Genomic DNA, 21,613 nt, shown 5'->3' on the forward strand with positions numbered 1-21,613 from the left:
GTCATGCAATAAAATGCAAATTAATTACTTAAAAATCATACAATGTGATTTTCTGGATTTTTGTTTTAGATTCCGTCTCTCACAGTTGAAGTGTACCTATGATAAAAATTACAGACCTCTACATGCTTTGTAAGTAGGAAAACCTGAAAAATCGGCAGTGTATCAAATACTTGTTCTCCCCACTGTACCTTTAGACTTTTACTCAAGTAGTATTTTACTGTTGAAAAACAAATGATAGTCCCACTAAGCCCAAACCAGATGGGATGGCGTATCGCTGCAGAATGCTGTGGTACCCATGCTGGTTAAGTGTGCCTTGAATTCTAAATAAAATCACACACAGTGTCACCAGCAAAGCACCCCCACACCATCACACCTCCTCCTCCATGCTTCATGGTGGGACCACACATGCAGAGAGCATCTGTTCACCTACTCTGCGTCTCACAAAGACACAGTGGTTGGAACCAAAAATCTCAAATTTGGACTCATCAGACCAAAGGACAGATTTCCACCGGTCTAATGTCCATTGCTCGTGTTTCTTGGCCCAAGCAAGTCTCTTCTTATTATTGGTGTCCTTTCGTAGTGGTTTCTTCTCAGCAATTTGACCATGAAGGCCTGATTCACGCAGTCTCCTCTGAACAGTTGATGTTGAGATGTATCTGTTACTTGAAATCTGTGAAGCATTTATTTGGGCTGCAATCTGAGGTGCAGTTAACTCTAATTAACTTATCCTCCTCAGCAGAGGTAACTCTGGGTCTTCCTTTCCTGTGGCGGTCCTCATGAGAGCCAGTTTCATCATTGCACTTGATGGTTTTTGCGACTGCACTTGAAGAAACGTTCAAAGTTCTTGACATTTTCCAGATTGACTGACCTTCATGTCTTAAAGTAATGATGGACTGTCGTTTCTTTTTGCTTATTTGAGCTGTTCTTGCCATAATATGGACTTGGTCTTTTACCAAATAGGGTTTCCTTCTGTATACCACCACTACCTTGTCACAACACAACTGATTGGCTCAAACACATTAAGAAGGAAATTAATTCCAAAAATTAACTTTTAAGAAGGCACACCTGTTAATTGAAATGCATTCCAGGTGAGTACCTCATGAAGCTGGTTGAGAGAAATCTGTCATCAAGGCAAAAGGTGGCTACTTTGAAGAATCTCAAATCTCAAATATATTTTGATTTGTTTAACACTTATTTGGTTACTACATGATTCCATAAGTGTTATTTCATAGTTTTGATGTCTTTGCTATACATTTTACAATGTAGAAAATAGTTTTAAAACATAAAGAAAAACCCTTGAATGAGTAGGTGTGTCCAAACTTTTGACTGGTACTGTATATATAAGCTAAAAAAGGTTGTACCTTGTCTGGCATTGTATACTATGCAGGCTACATTGACATTTTAGTCATTTAGCAGACGCTCTTCTCAGAGCAACTAGAGTTAAGTGCCTTGCTCAAGGGCACATCGACAGATTTTTCACCTAGTCGGCTCGGGAATTCAAACCGGCAACGTTTTTGGTTACTGGCCCAACGCTCTTAACCACTCGGCTACCTGCCACCAGGCTACCTGTAATTATGCAATCCTAAGGTACTATGTCTTCTGCTGACATTTTAAGAACATTCCAAATGACAACAAATGCGTAATGATAGATTTTGATCCAAAGAAAATGAAGATTGAATGTCTATTTCAGACTCTGTAACACCCATAACGGACGGTGTAAGATCCATAACAGTCGTTTTTCCTCTGTAAAGTAATAATGGAAATAACAATATTTTCCAAATTAAACACTGCTATGATCTAATGTTCAAGACCTAAAACAGAATCCACAAACAGGGGCACCTATAAACAGGGGGTCCAGAGGAGTTGTAGAATTTTGCATTTTTAAAACACCTGAAACAGCTTTTTCCTGTGATCTAGAGCCAATATGTCTATTTTTCTGCATAGGTTATCTAAGCATACCTCCTTACCAATTCAATTGTCATTTAAATGAGAGTGTCATTCTGACTGTTGTAAATCACACACCTCAATATACTGCACTAACATGCCTAGGATAGATATTACATCCAAATTACAACACAGTACATGGGATCATAACACACATCATCAATACAGGTACATATCATGGCATCATAATGAATATACAAATATCATGATATTATCATAAGGTGCCAAATTACATTTAAACCAAGTATTTTTCTGCATGTCTAAGCATACCTTTTGAGCTGTCTGTATCCTTCTGACTGGTGGTTATTTATTTAAAGAAACTAAATATGCTTCTCTGCATCTCTGCTAAAATCTGGGTAAAGGATTGATAGGAATACAAGTCTTATTCAGTACATTTAGTAACTGCTTGTCTTTTCTAAAGACCTTGCCAGCAGGCATGCCAGCTAAGACAGTTAGACAAGCTATAATCTAACTTGATTGATAGCCTGAAATGGCTTCTTGGTAGCTAGTTCTGAGGTTGGGAGCCTATCTTGCTGGCTAGCTAAAGCCAACTTCATAAAATTGATAGGTGGCTAGTTTTACTCTTTGCCTGGTCCAGTCAGTGTGACCCCTCCGCAAAATACACCGGACAGATCTTTTTATAAATAATTATGCTAAAACGTGGGCTTAAAAATGAAGTTTAGTCATTAATAAAAATAGGGCATGTGCCCTTGTGCCCCCTATGGGCATGATGCCTCTGCGCACACCCACACATATGTCAGCTGTTTGCTAGCATCACCTGTCAATCTCTTAGAAAAAAAGCAACATTTGTCTTGACTGTCCCACACAAAGCTATGTCACAATCAAGATATCTTATGAAAAACACAGTGATTTCCCAACCAATAGATTATCTATAATTAGGAATTGTGACAATTCTCTGTGTTTAATGTACCCTCTCACTAAAATGACTGAAGTCCATGGGTATCAGTATATAATGTAAATACTAGCTCAGTGTCATGGATGTCCTGACCCACTGGGCACAGACGTCAATTCAATGTCTATTTCACATTGGTTCAAAGTAATTTCATTGAAATGTTGATTCAACCAGTGTGTGCCCAGTGGGGAGGCATATTTGAATATGTGCATTCAACTTCAAGCCCAAACAAGCAAATATGACTGTTTGCTTGTCAATTTACAATTGACAAAATACCTATAAGAACTCCTTTTCTTATTGTCCTTATTTTGTTCTAAACAAAATAAATATATACATTTGAAAATGTGTTGAATAACTACTCTAGCAAAATACTGGAGTGTTCCTATGTGACAATGTCAACAACATTCTCAATATCAAAATTGTACCACTTTACCTCATATTGCTCACTCACCCTTGATTCCTGTACTTCTTTCATATGTCCATTTAGATTAAGTCTTCAACAGTAAAATAACCCATTTGTACTCAGATCCTGCTATGTGGTGAGTAATCTCCTGTTTTAAGGCTCATATGTGCTTCCTGACCACACTGACTCACCGGCTGCCTTCTCATGGTATTACATTTCAATGAGGCAAATTTAGAATTGTTTCAGAGAGACTGCAAGATCCGATCCACCTCCAGTGGACAGCATGGGGCATTCAAATCAGCTAGCTAGTAAATCACAATAAAATGTGTGTACTACCACCTTGTGTACAACCTTTTGTACTACTACCAAAGTACTACCCGAGTTTAAAGTATATTTTCACTTACTTTTTTTTACTAATCTATATTTTTCCACTTAACCTGAAAGTAGTCTATGGGGCTAGGATAAACTTTCATCAACTGTTCAGATTTGTTTCAAAAGCCCCTTCTAACTTAAGCTAACTTTAGCCACTGTAACTCGCATTGTTTTTCAGATAGAATTGGCTAAAGTTAGCTAAAGTTAGAAATTGCTATTTAAACAAATTGGAACGGTGGGTGACAGTTTATCCTGGCCCTATAGACTACTTTGAGAATTTGTGGAAAAATAGAGGTAAATGTAAAAAAATAAATAATAATTAAGTGAAAATATCCTTTAAATTAAGAAGAAATGCAACTATGGCTACAAAAACACTAACATTGTAGTCAGCGTGTAGAGGTCAGTCAGTGAGTTTGACTGGTTTCGCCTTACCGGACTTCGGGCATGGGGAGTCCTCGAACAATGCAGTCCAGCTGGACCTTGCTGCCCTCCGACACCTCCCTGCTTTTCAGTTTCTGGATGAAGTGAGGGGGCTCACAGATGGGGTCGGCTGTGTACACTCCAGGGGTGATCTCAACCAGGGCAGGGCTCTCAGCCTCATCTAGTTCATCCGCCTCCAGCACCTCAGAGTCATCATACTGCTCCTCAGTAGTCCGGCAGTCCTGCATGGGGAAGTCAGCATGCCCATATCCTGGGTCCATGCCCAAACCTTGGACCTCTGGCGGCTGAATGCAGAAGGGATTAGCAGGCCTCTCCATCTCCATTTCGATGTCTTGGAGAAGAATCGGCCGTTCCCTGTCGTCTGCGTTCAGGGAATAAATGCTCCCATCGGCTTGGCCCTTGTTGGCTCTGCTCCTATGAGTTTTGCACGTTCGGGGCCGTATCCTTTTGGAGCTGTTTGCTTTGAACAAAGAGGAGAGCTCCTCGATGAAGTCTGCAGCCTTGTTGAGGAACTCCTTCTTGGACTGGTTCTCCAGGCCAAACGATTGGGTGTTCCTCCCCCCAGCCCCTGGTCTCTTAATGTCCTCCCGGTTGTTCTTCATCGCAATGTCCTGGATGATGGATGGTGGGAACATCTGTCTGTCTGTCCTCATCACATTGTCCTGGATGGACAGTTGGGACGGCTGATATGTCTGTTCGTCTGTCCTTATCGCATTGTCCTGTAGGGACAGAGGTGGGTATGGCCGTCTCTCTGGTAAGAATATTGGGTGTGTTGGTAGGGGTTCTTCTAATTCCGGGTCAGACTGGGTGTCGGGAGTGTCAGATGTGGCGGTGGTGGCAGAGGGGGCGACGGAGGCCTTGACATCTGGCCTCTCCTCACGGGCTTCGTGTCCGATAGCCTGACAGGCCAGGTTAACACTCTTATCCAGTTCTTCCTGACTCAGGAATGCTGAGAGGTCTGGGAGCTGGTGTTGGGGCTCATCCTGCCCCGCAGAGTCCGCCGTCTTGCCTTTGAGGGGCCCGTAGACCAGGCGCCGTGAGGAGGAGTCGGAACGACTCATCTCGCTGTGTCTCTGGTGTGCTCGCGCTTCGGCCAAGTAGTTCTCTCTCAAGAGTTGAGATAATGATGTAGGCTGGTCCACGTTGTTCTCTTGCATGCTGTGGGGAAATAAAAGGGTTTAAACTGTTTTATTTGAGTGTATCAGTGCATATGTGTATTCCCCCTGTGAAACTGTATAATTTAAATACGTTCAGTCAATGCTTCTCCCATGAACTCATTATTTGACAGAAAGAATGAAATGTAATCACAGAATACTTTACAAGTAATCTCAATAATAATGTATACCTCACTTGTTGGTTATAATAAATTCCTATTTTAGGATGAGCTTCTGCATTACTGCCTTGCTTTTCCCAACATTCTCTTTCAATTGCAATGGAAATTCACAGTATACCATGCACAAATGCCACCCCCACAAAAACTGTTGACATACAGTGTGTCATTCTTTGGAATCAGTTTGTTGGGCTTAACATTCGTGGGGTCATAATTCTTTCACAAAATCAGCAAGCAGCCACATGGCTTGGAGTTAGGGCACAGCTACAAACCTGACTAGTGAGTGCAATTGGTCAATATGACAAATTGTTTTAATAACATAGTAAATATCTTGTTTCCATATTCATTACCAAAAGAAAGACAAACACTAGACTCTAGAGCAGTCACATAATAATAAAAGCCTGCCAAAATGTTTCAACCCAGTGCTAAACCACGATGCATTTGATACCTATTAAAATAGCATTTTCATTTCAAAACACCTTAAACATCTTGTGGCCCCAGACATAGATTAGTTTCATGCATGGACATTGGATCTCACCCAACTTGGACAAGCGTAGCTGCTTTCAGTGTGTTTAAGACATATATTTTATTCATGCCCAGCCTTTAAACAGCTTTTTGACACTAGCTCCAAGTAGTTATTGAATCCAGAAACGGGATAGGGTACACAGATGCTACTGACACTCAAATCTGCGCAATTAAGAGAGGCAGCAATTCCCCTTCGAACAGACTTGCAGCCACAGCTGTTGTGTACATTAATCCTTTGCAAACAGCCACCAAGCCCCCCCAAGTCATATCTAATTATAGTAAGGGCTCAGTTTACATGAACAAAATCAAGAAAAAACTGTTATCCTCATCTTCTGTGTACTCAACAAGGATTTGATCACTTACCCAAAATCTAATGACACAAACAAATCATTTTGTTTGAGTTTATGAGGGGGACACTGTACACTGAGAGAAACACTACACCACCCCCCTCAGGCTGGAAATAGACAGACCCTGGCTTAAGCCAGCAACAATACCCACCCAGGTTCATGGTTGAATTACTCAAACATAACAGTCACTTCAAAATCAATAATATAAGCCTTAAGCCCATGCTTTCCCAATGAAGTGGGTCTATGTGAAACTTGCTGAGAGTTTACTGTACACACCAATTCATTGGTGGATGATGAATGAACCCAAACGACAGTCAATAGGACACTATGATTAACAGGTGTTTTACCTTCAAATAAACCCCAGCGGGCCCCGGCTGGAGCTTGTGGTAATCCTCGGAACGCACCTGTGCTCAAAGAGAGGGGATTCCGGTCTTCCGGTGGTGGCCACCTGGGAAGATGTGCACACAAGAGGCAGCTGCCCTGGCCGGCTTCCCAATTACTTGCACAGAGTTAACCTTGGAGTTTACTGGGAAATATGGAGGTGAGTAGCTAGGGCAACCTGTCACCAGTAAAAGTAATAACATTTGTGAGTGCACTAGTCGCAGGTTATTTTGGGGTGGCCCGGACCATGTGTCTGGGTGGCGTCCCAGCTCATTGGCCAGGGGAGGCGTTCTGGAAAGGGATTCCTCCTCCGGCAGCACATACTGTCAAAGCACAGCCACTCTACCGAATTAGAAGCCCCTTGTTGAGCCTCCGACACACTAATGTTAACCAGCAGATTACTGGTGTTTATTAACAGAAAAGTAAGTGCTCTTGGTGAACTAGTTGAAGGGGCATTATCATAGAACCCCACCACTCTATATTTGATCTCATAAACATTGATATCTTGACTATGACTATCTAATGATTATATACACAGTGTACAAAACATTAGAAACACCTTCTTAATATTGAGTTGCTCCCCCTTTTGCCCCCAGAACAGCCTCAATTTGTCGGGGAAAGGACTCTACAAGGTGTCACGTGTTCCACAGTGATGCTGGCCCATGTCAACTCAAATGCTTTCCACGGTTGTGTCAAGTTGGCTGGATATCCTTTGGGTGGTGGACTATTCTTGATACACACGGGAAACTGTTGAGTGTGAAAAACCCAGCAGCGTTGCAGTTCTTGACACGCTCAAACTGGTGCACCTGGCAACTACTACCATACCCTGTTCAAAGGCACTTAAATCATTTGTCTTGCCCATTCACCCTCTGAATGGCACACCTACACAATCCATGTCTCAATTGTCTCAAGGCTTAAAAGTCCTTCTTTAACCTGTCTCCTCCCCATCTACACTGATTTAAGTGGATTTAACAGGTGACATCAATAAGGGATCATAGAGTTCACCTGGATTCACCTGGTCAGTGTATGTCATGGAAAGAGCAGGTGTTCCTAATGGTTTGTATACTGAGTGTATCTATACTGCATCATTCAACTCAGACATGCATGCATACATTTTTCAACATTAAATTAACAAAACAAAAAAACATATAATATCAGAGAAGACGTCCAGCAATGCCTTTATTTCAGTGCTCGCTCTTAAACAATGCTTAAAGACAGTAATTACAACTTAATGAATGCAATAATTACATGCATCCGAGTGTCCTGTGTTGAGGGTGTTGATTTCCTCCTTTCTCCTGCATGGTTTAAGACTGTCAGTTTAAAGCCTTTATTCACAGTACTAGTTAACTTTTTAAGAGAAACTCTGCCCCTGCCTGGGGTCCTCAGTCCATCATTCCTCCGCCCACAAGATCCCACCGCTGCCACCAAACCCCAGTGATTCCACAGGTGATAATATACATCATTTTCAAGATTTGTTTATTGAAAGTAAAACTGTGCATAAGACAATGAGTGAGCCATCTCCAACATCCTCACAGGAAAACAATCACAACCAAGCCTGAGCATCACATTACACTTAAAACAGTGCAAATATCTGTATCAAATACTTTCATTTGACATAAACGTGTAACAAAGGTAAAATTGATCATCACCACACCGTGACTGGATCTGTTAACATCAGGGCAACTTGAGAGAACACAGGGATCCACTTACATCATCATTGTAACCAAATTCACAACATTTTCAAAATTGTATCGTAATCAATTGGCTCAGTGACTTGGTATAATGCACAGGCTAATGCAGATACAGCAGCAACATGGGGAGACTGACGCCATCATTTCTGGAGTCAATGCAACTTTTTATAATAGGCGATAAAAACATTGTAAATCATCTTTAGCGTGCTTGGCAAATATGATCTGGTTCAACAACTCAATAAAAGCTACATGTAATCCTTTAAAAAATTACCTACACAACCCCTTTCACAGTTATAACCTAAACTTAACTCAAAATGTAATGGAACAAGCTTTGTTGCTGTTTGTACCCATTGAGAAAGAAATCCTGTTATACCGGACATATTTTATTCTGGAAGTTCCAGATAAACCATTGCACCTCCAAGTCTTGTTTAAAGTTGCCCAAATATCAAAATGTAATTGAATGCATTCCTAATTGGGTATGTGCTACTGTAGAACTTTCTGAAATTCAAGAGAGAATGTTCCCATACCCTAGTCTTTCGTGATAGACATTTAAATGTTAAGTCGACTAGCGGGACATTTAGTTGTGTGCCGAGATTACCAAGACAAGCCCCTTTAGCTTAAAATCACTGGGGAGAATCACGACAGATCTGACTGATACAAAAGGACACAATATTAGTTAAAACAGACCAGAAATCAGGTGTTCTAGACAACAACAAATGAGGCATAGCAGCAGACAGTCATAGTTAATGAATCAGATCAATCAGACCAATAAGAGATCAGGGTGGTCCTGGTTAGAGATCAGAGCCATGTTCATTAGGAACAAAACGGAAAAAACAGGAAAAGGGAGGGACTACCTGGATTTGTCCAATCAGAAACAATCCTTTTAGTTTTCCATTGTAAAATATTTGTCAATTTCTTTTTTGCTGCATGCCCTAATGAACATGACCCATGATTGACACAGTATACAATATGTGGTCAAATTGGGATTAATGCCCATCCACCTGGTTAATGGCATCTGTTAGGCAACTTGAATATCCCAACAAAGCAGAGCAGAAGGCACACTTTAATGGAAAAAATAAGAACAAACCCATTAAACCTCATAGTATCTTAACAATAATGAAGAGGAATCCATCCTCAAAAGCTGACAGAACAATTATGCACCATTATGTATTCACTGTGCTTTTCAGAAGAGGCTAAGAAAGCAGTGTCAAAAATGAGCCCATGCTTATGCTCACCCACTCCACTCAACATCAAAGAATCTTAGTCATTCACAGTGTTTTGAAAATGTGGGTTGAGCCAGGTCGCTGACAGTCAGAGCATCTGCAAAAAACAACCAGTTATTCATATGTGTACATATTTTTCAATACGCCTGATTATGAATCATGATGCAAATCAATTCGCCTGATTATGAATCATGATGCAAATCTTCAATCATTGGAAAACAAATTGGATGACCTAAGATTACAGTTATCCTACCAACGGGACATTAAAAACTGTAATATCTTATGTTTCACCGAGTCGTGGCTGAACGACGACATGGATAACATACAGCTAGCGGGCTATACGCTACATCGGCAGGATAGAACGGCTGACTCCGGTAAGACAAGGGGTGGCGGTCTGTGTATATTTGTAAACAACAGCTGGTGCACAAAATCAAATACTAAGGAAGTCTCAAGGTTTTGCTCACCTGAGGTAGAGTATCTTATGATAAGCTGTAGACCACACTATTTACCAAGAGAGTTTTCATCTATATTTTTCATAGCCGTCTATTTACCACCACAAACCAATGCTGGCATTAAGATTGCACTGAATGAGCTGTATAAGGCCATAAGTCAACAGGAAAACGCTCATCCAGAGGCAGCGCTCCTAGTGGCCGGGGACTTTAATGCAGGGAAACTTAAATCCGTTCTACCTCCACACACAGAGACGCATACAAAGCTCTCCCTTGCCCTCCATTTGGCAAATCTGACCATAACTCTATCTTCCTGATTCCAGGAAGCACCAGTGACTCGGTTAATAAAAAAGTGGTCAGATGACGCAGATGCTAAGCTACAGGACTGTTTTGCTAGCACAGACTGGAATATGTTCCGGGATTCTTCAGATAGCATTGAGGAGTACACCACATCAGTCACTGGCTTCATCAATAAGTGCATTGATGATGTCGTCCCCACAGTGACCGTACGTACATACCCCAACCAGAAGCCATGGATTACAGGAAATATCCGCACTGAGCTAAAGGGTAGCGCTGCCGCTTTCAAGGAGCGGGACTCTAACCCGGACGCTTATAAGAAATCCCGCTATGCCCTCCAACGAACCATCAAACAGGCAAAGAGTCAATACAGGACTAAGATTGAATCGTACTACACCGGCTCTGACGCTCGTCGGATGTGGCAGGGCTTGAAAACTATTACAGACTACAAAGGGAAGCACAGCCGCGAGCTTCCCAGTGACACAAGCCTACCAGACGAGCTAAACCACTTCTATGCTCGCTTCGAGGCAAGCAACACTGAAGCATGCATGAGAGCACCAGCTGTTCCGGATAACTATGTGATCACGCTCTCCGTAGCCGATGTGAGTAAGACTTTTAAGCAGGTCAACATTCACAAGGCTGCAGGGCCAGACGGATTACCAGGACGTGTACTCCGAGCATGTGCTGACCAACTGGCAAGTGTCTTCACTGACATTTTCAACATGTCCCTGACTGAGTCTGTAATACCAACATGTTTCAAGCAGACCACCATAGTCCCCGTGCCCAAGGACACTAAGATAACCTGCCTAAATGACTACCGACCCGTAGCACTGACGTCTGTAGCCATGAAGTGCTTTGAAAGGCTGGTCATGGCTCACATCAACACCATTATCCCAGAAACCCTAGACCCACTCCAATTTGCATACCGCCCCAACAGATCCACAGATGATGCAATCTCTATTTCACTCCACACTGCCCTTTCCCACCTGGACAAGAGGAACACCTACGTGAGAATGCTATTCATTGACTACAGCTCAGCATTCAACACCATAGTGCCCTCAAAGCTCATCACTAAGCTAAGGATCCTGGGACTAAACACCTCCCTCTGCAACTGGATCCTGGACTTCCTGACGGGCCGCCCCCAGGTGGTAAGGGTAGGTAACAACACATCTGCCACACTGATCCTCAACACGGGGGCCCCTCAGGGGTGCGTGCTCAGTCCCCTCCTGTACTCCCTGTTCACCCATGACTGCATGGCCAGGCACGACTCCAACACCATCATTAAGTTTGCAGACGACACAACAGTGGTAGGCCTGATCACCGACAACGATGAGACAGCCTATAGGGAGGAGGTCAGAGACCTGGCTGTGTGGTGCCAGGATAACAACCTCTCCCTCAACGTGACCAAGACAAAGGAGATGATTGTGGACTACAGGGGAAAAAAGAGGACTGAGCACGCCCCCATTCTCATCAACGGGGCTGTAGTGGAACAGGTTGAGAGCTTCAAGTTCCTTGGTGTCCACATCACCAATGAACGATCATGGTCCAAACACACCAGGACAGTCTGGAAGAGGGCACGACAAAGCCTATTCCCCCTCAGGAGACTGAAAAGATTCGGCATGGGTCCTCAGATCCTCAAAAAATTATACAGCTGCACCATCGAGAGCATCCTGACTGGTTGCATCACCGCCTGGTATGGCAACTGCTTGGCCTCCGACCGCAAGGCACTACAGAGGGTAGTGCGTACAGCCCAGTACATCACTGGGGCCAAGCTTCCTGCCATCCAGGACCTCTATACCAGGCGGTGTCAGAGGAAGGCCCTCAAAATTGTCAAAGACTCCAGCCACCCTAGTCATAGACTGTTCTCTCTGCTACCGCACGGCAAGCGGTACCGGAGTGCCAAGTCTAGGTCCAAAAGACTTCTCAACAGCTTCTACCCCCAAGCCATAAGACTCCTGAACAGCTAATCATGGCTACCCGGACTATTTGCACTGCCCCCCCACCCCATCTTTTTACACTGCTGCTACTCTGTTAATTATTTATGCATAGTCACTTTAACTCTACCCACATGTACATATTACTTCAACTACCTCAACTAGCCGGTGCCCCCGCACATTGACTCTGCACCGGTACCCCTCTGTATATAGCCTCCCTACTATTATTTTATTTTACTTCTGCTCTTTTTTTTCTCAACACTTTTTTGTTGTTGTTTTATTTTACTTTTTTTATTAAAAATAAATGCACTGTTGGTTAAGGGCTGTAATTAAGCATTTCACTGTAATGTCTGCACCTGTTGTATTCGGCGCATGTGGCCAATAACATTTGATTTGAATTGATTTGATTTGAAATGAAGTGACGTTTTTATAGTCAATAACAAGCAATGTATGCATCATCCTTACTCTATGCAGACTCCTCGCTGGCTCTCTTGCGAGACTGGTCACCTCTGCAAAACAAAAGAAAGCTTCATCAATAACCAGGGCTGTGTTCATTAGGCACACAACGGAAGAAAACGGTCCAAAATGGGGATGTACTATCTGAACTTGTCTAATAAGAAACACTCATTTTTGTTTTCCGTTGCAAAACGTTTTCCTAATGAACAAAACCCTGGTGGGAGGTAATTTATTTTTTGCTAAACTCTGCCTTATAACACTCACCTGTGAAAGCCATTAAGAGAGAGCTCCAGTTGTAGTTTCTGGTCGCGAGCAGCATAGTCAGAGAGCTGGGATTCCACTGTCGGGGGGTTGATTTGAGGAATGAATCCAGAGAAGAGAGCTGGGGCTAAATGTGCCCAATCTGAAACAGGTAGCCAATAGTCATTGTGGGAGACCCACAAATATTGCTCAAATCCATATTTCTACAATTGTGCTTGACAGTTACAGTGGTTAAACATAATTTTACAAGTGGATGTAACTATTTCGGTAGCAGCATGTGTTGTAGCATTTAAAACAGACAGAAAGGAAAGGGCTCACCGGGCCAAAGAGTATAAAGGCCTTTCACCACACTGGCCATTGTTGAAGGTCTGACTTGAAAAGGCATGGCATGGGCTTCGAGGAGAAGAGCTAAAGGAAAAACAGAGAAAGAAAGAAAGAAAGAATGAAAAGATCATTAACAACAAAACAATTTTAAAAGATGAGTCATAAGCGAAATAGTTGTGGGTTTGAATTGCAAGGCGTGGTGTCAGTTCACCAGTCCACTGTACTCACGTATCAACGTGTTTATATGTTTTTCTGCAACATGATCGGTAAAAAGCTTCATGAGATCTTCTCGCAGGTCTCGGTTTAGCTTCGTTTCAATGTAGAACTTATTCTTAGAAATTAAGAAGAAAAATATGCTTGTATGAAAGGAGTATATGATTAAGGTCTGCCCTGATCATTGACAGAGTAGGCTTCATCTGTATCCGGGAAACTGGCCCAAAGAGATCTAATGTAAGGCATATTCCAAGGATGAGCACCTTATCTGTATACATACCATGTAGATGAATACGGGAACTATGCATTGAAGAGCATCTGTATACTGAGTCAGAGCAATGTTGAAATTCTCAATTAAATTCCCTGGTGGACTAATCTGATAAAAGAGGAGAAAATATCAGTGTTAATATAAATGTATTTATCAGGTTATTACACACTTTTATGGGGTGAAACAGGAGATACTATCTGTACTTGTCCAATAAAAAACATTTGTTTTTGGTACAGTATGCCCTAATGAACACAACCCAGGTTCTATGTTTTCACTTACTTGAAGATAAGAAGAGACTTGTTGAAGATGGGTAGTAATCTTCAGCATCAAGTCTTTGTACAGTAGCTCAGAGTGCTGTTGACAAACACACTTGTACACACAACTGAAAAAGGGAAAGGAAAATAACTATTAAAACAGATAATTTGCAATATCTCCCCTCTAAGGTCTCAAACATGAGTACGGCAGTTCCATGACTTAATTTCTTTCAAAGCTACATAAGAAATCAACACAGTCACACTGAGTCTCACCTGTATATCTGCTCATATGAAATGGAGATGTGGTCCATGGGGTTTTGTATCAGCAGGTGGTCAATGGCTTTCTCCAGGTTCGGCCAGTATGTGGTTCTATAATCCTCTTCGGTCATTGCATTCATTACTGAACCACACAATGATAAAGATGAGGTTATTTTCACAACAACTTGAGCCGTTAAAAATAGATATCTTTATGATTCTGGGGGTCAATTACTTTATGTCAAGCCATGAACATTTTATAAGCATGAGTTTGCTGTTTGTGAAGAGAATAAATACGTTTATTCTATCAAGACACGAGGAGTGCGCATGACATTCCCATTAAAAAATGATGGTTAATATAGTTAATATAGCTGTAACGCTATAATGTGATCCATTATAGTCCGATTAATATTGTAAGGCAAAATATTGTAGTTGCACAACATTGCGATGTTGACGCATGGTTCATTTTCATATATTTTCAATCTATAGCATTAAATTATTCAAATCCACACAAACTGATAGTACATTTGTTGAAAGTAACAAGCATTACAACCCAGAAAACATGGAGATAAGACAGATATTTTGCACTTCTCGTCAGCTGTTACTTCCGTACCAAGGCTGTGTTACTCCCGCCCAGCAGGCAAGTACAAAAGTAACATTGCGGTAGTTCTGTTCTCGGTCTATTTAATTTAAACTCCTTTACCCTAGAAATTAAATTACAGTTGCTAATGGTAGAGGACATATATAAGTTGTTTTCCATAAAATATGGTGTCTCTAGATCTATTGATCTCTGTGCAATTATGGGAGAAAAAAAAGTGTTACTTTCGGTTCTCCTCGAAGTCATGTCTCATTATATGAAGTGAAACGATATAGTAATGCTAATGATAGGCTATAACAGTCTTCTGGTAGATGGAAAGGCTTTCTTAAAAACCTTCTCAATTAAATGTTAACTAGCTACTAAATGTAGCATATGCCTACCAGAATGATATCATGATTACTTGCATCAATCCACTGGCAATTTGTTTTGCAAACTCCAGCTCATGCGCACTGCAGAAACATGCTACCAAACAACAGTGCTAGGTGCCTGCGCACTTGTGACTGAGAGCAAAAACCTTTGAAAAAAATACAAAAGGGAAAAATCTGAAACCTGTGAATTTCTGACTCAGTTGACATCTATTTCAATAGTAGGCCTACTATTAGCCTACTTAGACAGTACAGATTGGGTTGGCCTAGCCAATATTGAAAAATTCTACAGCTGCACCATCGAGAGCATCCTGACTGGTTGCATCACCGCCTGGTATGGCAACTGCTTGGCCTGCGACCGCAAGGCACTACAGAGGGTAGTGCGTACGGCCCAGTACATCACTGGGGCCAAGCTTCCTGCCATCCAGGACCTCTATACCAGGCGGCGTCAGAGGAAGGCCCTCAAAATTGTCAAAGACTCCAGTCACCCTAGTCATAGACTGTTTTCTCTGCTACCGCATGGCAAGCGGTACCGGAGTGCCAAGTCTAGGTCCAAAAGACTTCTCAACAGCTTCTACCCCCAAGCCATAAGACTCCTGAACAGCTAATCATGGCTACCCGGACTATTTGCACTGCCCCCCCACCCCATATTTTTACGCTGCTGCTACTCTGTTAATTATTTATGCATAGTCACTTTAACTCTACCCACATGTACATATTACTTCAACTACCTCAACTAGCCGGTGCCCCCGCACATTGACTCTGCACCGGTACCCCCCTGTATATATAGCCTCCCTACTGTTATTTTATTTTACTTCCGCTCTTTTTTTCTCAACACTTTTTTGTTGTTTTATTCTACTTTTTTATTAAAAATAAATGCACTGTTGGTTAAGGGCTGTAAGTAAGCATTTCACTATAATGTCTGCACCTGTTGTATTCGGCGCATGTGGCCAATAAAATTTGATTTGATTTGATGGAGCCTAACATTAAATTACTCCTTAGTCCAAGGACCTTAAAATGTTCTGTTTAAAGGGCGAATTACCTCTGGAAACCAAAACAGCCAAATACACCATCTAAACTTGAATCGATTATCAATTTCTGTACAGTTTCAGAAACATAAATCCCTGTACTTTAATATCACATCAGAACAATTTCACAAATGCCAAATACACACTTACTGTACATTGTTTTAACCGGTTTTAAACACAGTTGCAGCAGTGAAAACACCTTTGTAGCATCTGTCTTCCGTTTACACACGTGCTCAGAGGCAGATGGCTAATTAGCGCAGGTAATCCACTCTGTCTTCTGTTTACACACGTGCTCAGAGGCAGATGGCTAATTAGCGCAGGTAATCCACTCTGTCTTCTGTAAACAAGTGCTGTACCATGGAAATATGACCGTGTGGAAACCCTAACCCTATAAAAAGGTGTGTATCAATTTAACCTTTTGTTTTTAGAAAATTATTTATTGGGGATATTAAAGAGATGGTCCTTATGCTTCCAAAACCGTACTGAAAGCGATGCATGTTACTGTTCAGACCAAACGTTGCGGCTCTTAACAAAACTTCCCCCTACAGAAGACGCCTTCGTCCAATGACTCTTATGTGTAATGTAATGGAACTGAGTCATGATCGAGGGTTGGCCTGACTGAAAGACCAATATGTGATTCAGAGTACATGCCACCTTTGATCATATCATTTTTCACACAGGGAGCTTTTCCTCCGCAGGGTGAGCCGTTAGTGAAATTTTGGCAACAGTTTTGTATACCTACTTCTCCAGGCACCACTACACCACTGATTCCAAACAAGGACCGTCCAACCACAGGGTACATAGGTCATAACAGTCAGGGCTTGACATTAACGCTTGTCTGCTTCCCGGGGCAAGTAAAAAACATTGTTGGACAAGCAGATTATAGATTTAAGTTGTCCGAATGGACAAGTAAAAAATAAATAATAATAATCACGCAAAAATCACAATATCAAACAATTATGGTACTCCGATCATAATTTGATCAGAATTGGATCAACGTGTCCTCCGGATGCAATGTTTTGCTCACTTTCCTCCCAATCTCTGCAGAGCGTATCGGAGTATAATTATTGTAGGCCTGCAGACAGGCACGAGCGTTCTTGCAATAATGCTGTCGCGAGATGCGTTTTTGAGATCAAAGCGAGGCCTAGCGGCGTTTGCACATTAGTTGATAATAATTGCTTGTGAGTTCTACTTCATACATTTCAGACCATCAGTACGGTTGAAAGTATGGATTATATCCCTCGCGCTCCGCGCAGGTCAAGTAATAATAACAACAAAGTCACGCCGGTGATGTGACAGCGTGGGAGGACGTGCCCTTGCGGTTTATATAAAACTGTATGTCAGACCACATTGTCTCTTATTTCTTCTAAATTGGCTTAGCCGTATCGCGCAAATTGACTGCTCCGCGGCTCACGTTTTTCGGATTGCATCTTCCCAGGTCCAGGTAGGGTAAGCTAAACTCTGTGTGAATTGTGTGTACTGTCAGTCGGTCACCAACAGCCTGTGACCTGTGGGTCAGAGTGCGAAATTCGCCCTCCAAGGCTGTGTGACAGCTCTCCCCTACCTATCCCTTTTATCTGAGGATATCGGGCTTCCTTGTCTTGTGCTGACTAAGCCCACCAGCTAGCGTGTGTGTTGGCCATCGTACTCCGGCGCTAACCTTGTCAAGATATCCTCCACTGCTGTGCTCGTTATCGAGGTTGCCAGGCACTAGTGATCCTTTGACTATTTAAAACTCGAACGGGTCACTTCCCTAGATAACCACGTCTAGGAAGGTTGTTAGCCTAGCCAGCTATAAAACATTGTGATTCGGATTGCCTCCCCCTGGTATTCCCTCTCCCCTTGTATTACTAGCATGCTACAAGCTAGCTAGTTAGTTTACCTACTTAACCTAGCTGACACTGTGTGTTGTCAGCTTGGCTTACCAAACAATGGCCATTCATGCGTGTTTCGCATACATAAGCCTATGTTTAAACATGATATCTCTCATGCTCCAGCCCTGTGGTCATAGCTCACCCTAAATTATTTAGTGGTTGCTGTACAGCTCCCGCCAGATTATTGTAGCTCTCTACCCTTACTGTGTATTGTGGTAGCTGTTTTATACAGTCTCCGGTTACTATTATATTAGTTAATTTGATGAAGCAGTGTATTGCATAAGAAATATTTTATCAATTTATTTTCTTGACATTCTGAGCTGAGAGAACACCGCATCACCATGATGCTCGGCATGCATGGCTGCTCCTCTTGTGGAGCTGAACTACAAGTAGAAGATGGTCATGACCTGTGCCCCGCCTGCCTAGGCAATGGCCACCTGCGTGAGGCCCTTTCTGACCCCTGCATTAAACTGCGTCATTCTGCCTGTGAAGGTGAGGGAAGCATGGCTATCCAGAGTTGAGGGCCTGGTTTTCACAGATAATTTACCAGCGTCCGGCGTTGTTCGCTAGGACTCACCCAGGGCCACCAAAAGAGGGAAAGTCCACGAAACCGATGGCGCCCTCCTGGTAAAAAAAAGTCAAAAGATAAGAGCCTCACGCGGAAGGATGATTCCTTATCCTTTGAGATAGAGCAGCTAAAAACACTTTTGCGGTCCTTCAAGCCCCCTGAGTCGGGGCCCTCTAGCACACCCTCCAGCATGGGGGACGCAACAGAGGACTCAGATAGCCGGGACGATGACCTGCTGTCCACTTGGGTATTCAACCGGCACTTTAGGGACCAGGATGATGACACGCCCAACATGGTGAAGGAGGTGCCAACCAGTGTTGTGGACCCATTCAGTCTCAACGCTAAAGATGGATCAGAGGAGTCATTCTGAGTCTCTGATCACACGGAGGCAGAAGAAAGCTCTTCCTCACTACACGCGGCCTTAGCTAGGCTAGAGCCTGATGACCCTCAAGCCACAGCCCCTGCAGCTAACCCATTCTTTAAGAAGGCCCCGGCAGCAACACCGTTCAGTGTGTCACCTTCACCAGCTTTTCTTACAGAGCTTCAGAGATGTTGGGCTGACCCACGGGTTCTTGCCCAGCACGGCAAGGACAGTAGGACGCTATGCACGACGCAAAACAACATGGGCTGGCCTAAGGTGGATGAATGCATAGCAGAGCTAATGCTCTCCCCAGATGAAGCACTGAAGGATGACGCCCGCTACCCCAGACCTCAGTGCAGGGCCACAGATGAGCTACTGTCACAGTCCTACGACACAGCGGCCCGCATGGGGAACTCCCTCTCAGTGCTCATGCTAGCACAGAACAGGATCAGCAGGAACACTGTTGTGTAGTGGCTTTGCTGGCATGCATTAAAATAGGTTTGACCCACCAAGATTTACATGCTAAAATCACCACTGCTCCTATGCTGTCAAAATCTCCCCTGAACACTGAACATTTTAACCTTACAAATAGATAAACATCTTACTTAGCTACTTCGCCCACCTTAGCCATTTTATCCCTGTTCATTGAATGAAGGAATTATTTTATAAAGACAAAGTATTTCAAATCTAATTTTATTTGTCACATGTGCCGAAATACAATAGGTGTAGATCTTACCGTGAAATGCTTACTTACAAGCCCTTAACCAACAATGCAGTTCAATAAATAGAGTTAAGAAAATACTTACTAAATAAACTAAAGTAAAAAATTTAATAAAAAGTAACACAAAATAACAATTACGAGGCTATATACAGGGGTACCGGTACCAAGTCAATGTGCAGGGGGTATTTGGTTGTAATTGTAATGTTGCAGGGTGGCCAACCCTCCTCCTGGAGAGTCCAGGAGAGCTATTGGGTGTGCAGGCTTTTGCTCCAGCCCTGCTCGAACACATCACATTGTTAAAAAATTAAATAATCAGATGCTCAACAGGAACTTTACAAAACTGACTCTGGTGTGTTTGAGCAGGGGTGGATAAAAATCCTGCACACCCAGTAACTCTCCAGGTGGAGGGTTGACAAATCACATTTGTGGGGGGTTAAGTGCATTACTCAAGGCCACAATGGCAGGAGATATAATACATGGGATCAGAGACAAGCAGCCTTCCATTGTCAATACCATTGTCTATTTGCACATAATCTTCTGCACATCTATCATTCCAGTGTTAATGCTAAATTATAATTATTTTGCACTATGGCATATTTATTGCCTTACCTCCATAACTTACTACATTTGCACACACTGTATATAGATTCTATTTTTCTATTGTGTTATTGACTGTACGTTTTTGTTTATCCCATATGTAACTCTGTTGTTGTTGTTTTTAATCACACTGCTTTGTTTTCTCTTGGCCAGGTCGCGGTTGTAAATGAGAACTTGTTCTCAACTGGCCTACCTGGTTAAATAAAAATAAAAATATTTTGTGAAGCGCTTCCTTGCGTCATACAACACCATTTTTGTCACCTTTTTGGCCCATGGTGATACAGACTTTTTGGGAGGAAGTGACTTGAGCTTTCGGACAAGTATAAAAATCTGTCTAAAAAAGTGAATGTCAGGCCCTGACAGTAGCCAAATTACTCCACTGACGTTTAGGCCAAAGGCAATGCAATGGCATAATTGTATGGCAAGCTACATCCCCATCCCATGCCAGTCAAAAACATGATAAACATTATGCTGTCATAATTAGTGTTTTTAATGCTGATGCTTTCAACTTACGAAACTTTGAGGCTGAGTTCAGGGTCAGTTTCCCTGCGATGGAAGCCGACGATGGGCTGTCAGTCTCTATGGTGTCACTACTCACGCTGTTCGAGTCTGAATCCATGAACTTTAAACCGCTGCTGGAACTGGAACAAACCTTTGCGTGGTTCTCCCGCGCCGCTTCATCTCGAGTGCCCTTACCCGGCGAGATAGATAGGGGCTGGGGTACATCTGACAGTTCGTTCCTGAGATAGTGGACTTGTCCACTGGCACTGTTCTCACAGTAGTTATGGTTGTAGTCGTCATTTAGACCAAAACAGTCGTCTTCCATGTCCTCCATGCTTTAGCCTTCCAAGTTGTCTGAGGAAAATCTTCATGAATTTGAAGTTCGATTAGAAACAGAGTGTTGTTAGAGCACCATCCCTTTGCACCTTGTCCGCTAGCTACTGTATGGGGAAGTAGAATACATGTTTTACGACACTTTGCAGCATTTGCTTTTAGGCAGAGCCTGAACTGGGGCAGCAGGGCAATGTAGTTAAAATCATGCAATGACTACAAGACAGGCTAAGGTGCATTCAGTTCCTTTGAACTTTTGCTACGTTGCGGAACAGTTTGTACGTTTCCCCAAAACGTTCTTGAACAGACTTCGCGATACGTTTGCTGCCGTTTGGTGTGTGGCGAGGTGTAGCCAGAAATATAGAAAGGAGGAGAAAGCAATCCCAATG

General features: G+C 42.6%; 2 protein-coding genes across 2 annotated transcripts in view; both read right to left on the reverse strand.

Annotated features, from left to right (window-relative positions):
• mypn (myopalladin) overlaps window positions 1-5,230 on the reverse strand; it is a gene marked incomplete at both ends in the record, with an annotated part of 45,467 nt that extends 40,237 nt beyond the window's left edge. The window contains one exon of the mRNA XM_084153736.1: window positions 4,065-5,230. Within this exon, the coding sequence (XP_084009862.1) occupies window positions 4,065-5,230 (1,166 nt within the window). The remainder of the gene's footprint in view (window positions 1-4,064) is intronic.
• Window positions 5,231-8,115: 2,885 nt separating this feature from the next.
• On the reverse strand, window positions 8,116-21,344 carry LOC311110855 (CDK2-associated and cullin domain-containing protein 1-like). Its single transcript, XM_084153448.1, has 9 exons — window positions 20,907-21,344; window positions 14,300-14,426; window positions 14,052-14,154; window positions 13,785-13,880; window positions 13,520-13,622; window positions 13,286-13,375; window positions 12,971-13,109; window positions 12,716-12,759; window positions 8,116-9,667 (listed from the first exon to the last, which is right to left on the reverse strand). The coding sequence occupies exons 1-8, from the start codon at window positions 21,226-21,228 to the stop codon at window positions 12,717-12,719; spliced, it is 1,023 nt and encodes a 340-aa protein (XP_084009574.1). The 5' UTR covers window positions 21,229-21,344; the 3' UTR covers window positions 8,116-9,667; window position 12,716.
• Window positions 21,345-21,613: the final 269 nt, after the last annotated feature.

The sequence above is a fragment of the Coregonus lavaretus genome (genome assembly GCF_964263955.1).
Source record: "Coregonus lavaretus genome assembly, chromosome: 36".
Taxonomy (NCBI): domain Eukaryota; kingdom Metazoa; phylum Chordata; class Actinopteri; order Salmoniformes; family Salmonidae; genus Coregonus; species Coregonus lavaretus.

Bases quoted from the DNA above. Each gene is read 5' to 3' on its own strand.
- LOC311110855 (XM_084153448.1), bottom strand. From the start codon at position 21,228: ATGGAGGACATGGAAGACGACTGTTTTGGTCTAAATGACGACTACAAC. The intron at 13,110-13,285 runs GTGAGCCCTTTC...TACCTGTTTCAG, and splicing joins CCTTTATACTCTTTGGCCCG to ATTGGGCACATTTAGCCCCA. The intron at 12,760-12,970 runs GTGAGTGTTATA...TTTGTTTTGCAG, and splicing joins TCTCTTAATGGCTTTCACAG to AGGTGACCAGTCTCGCAAGA.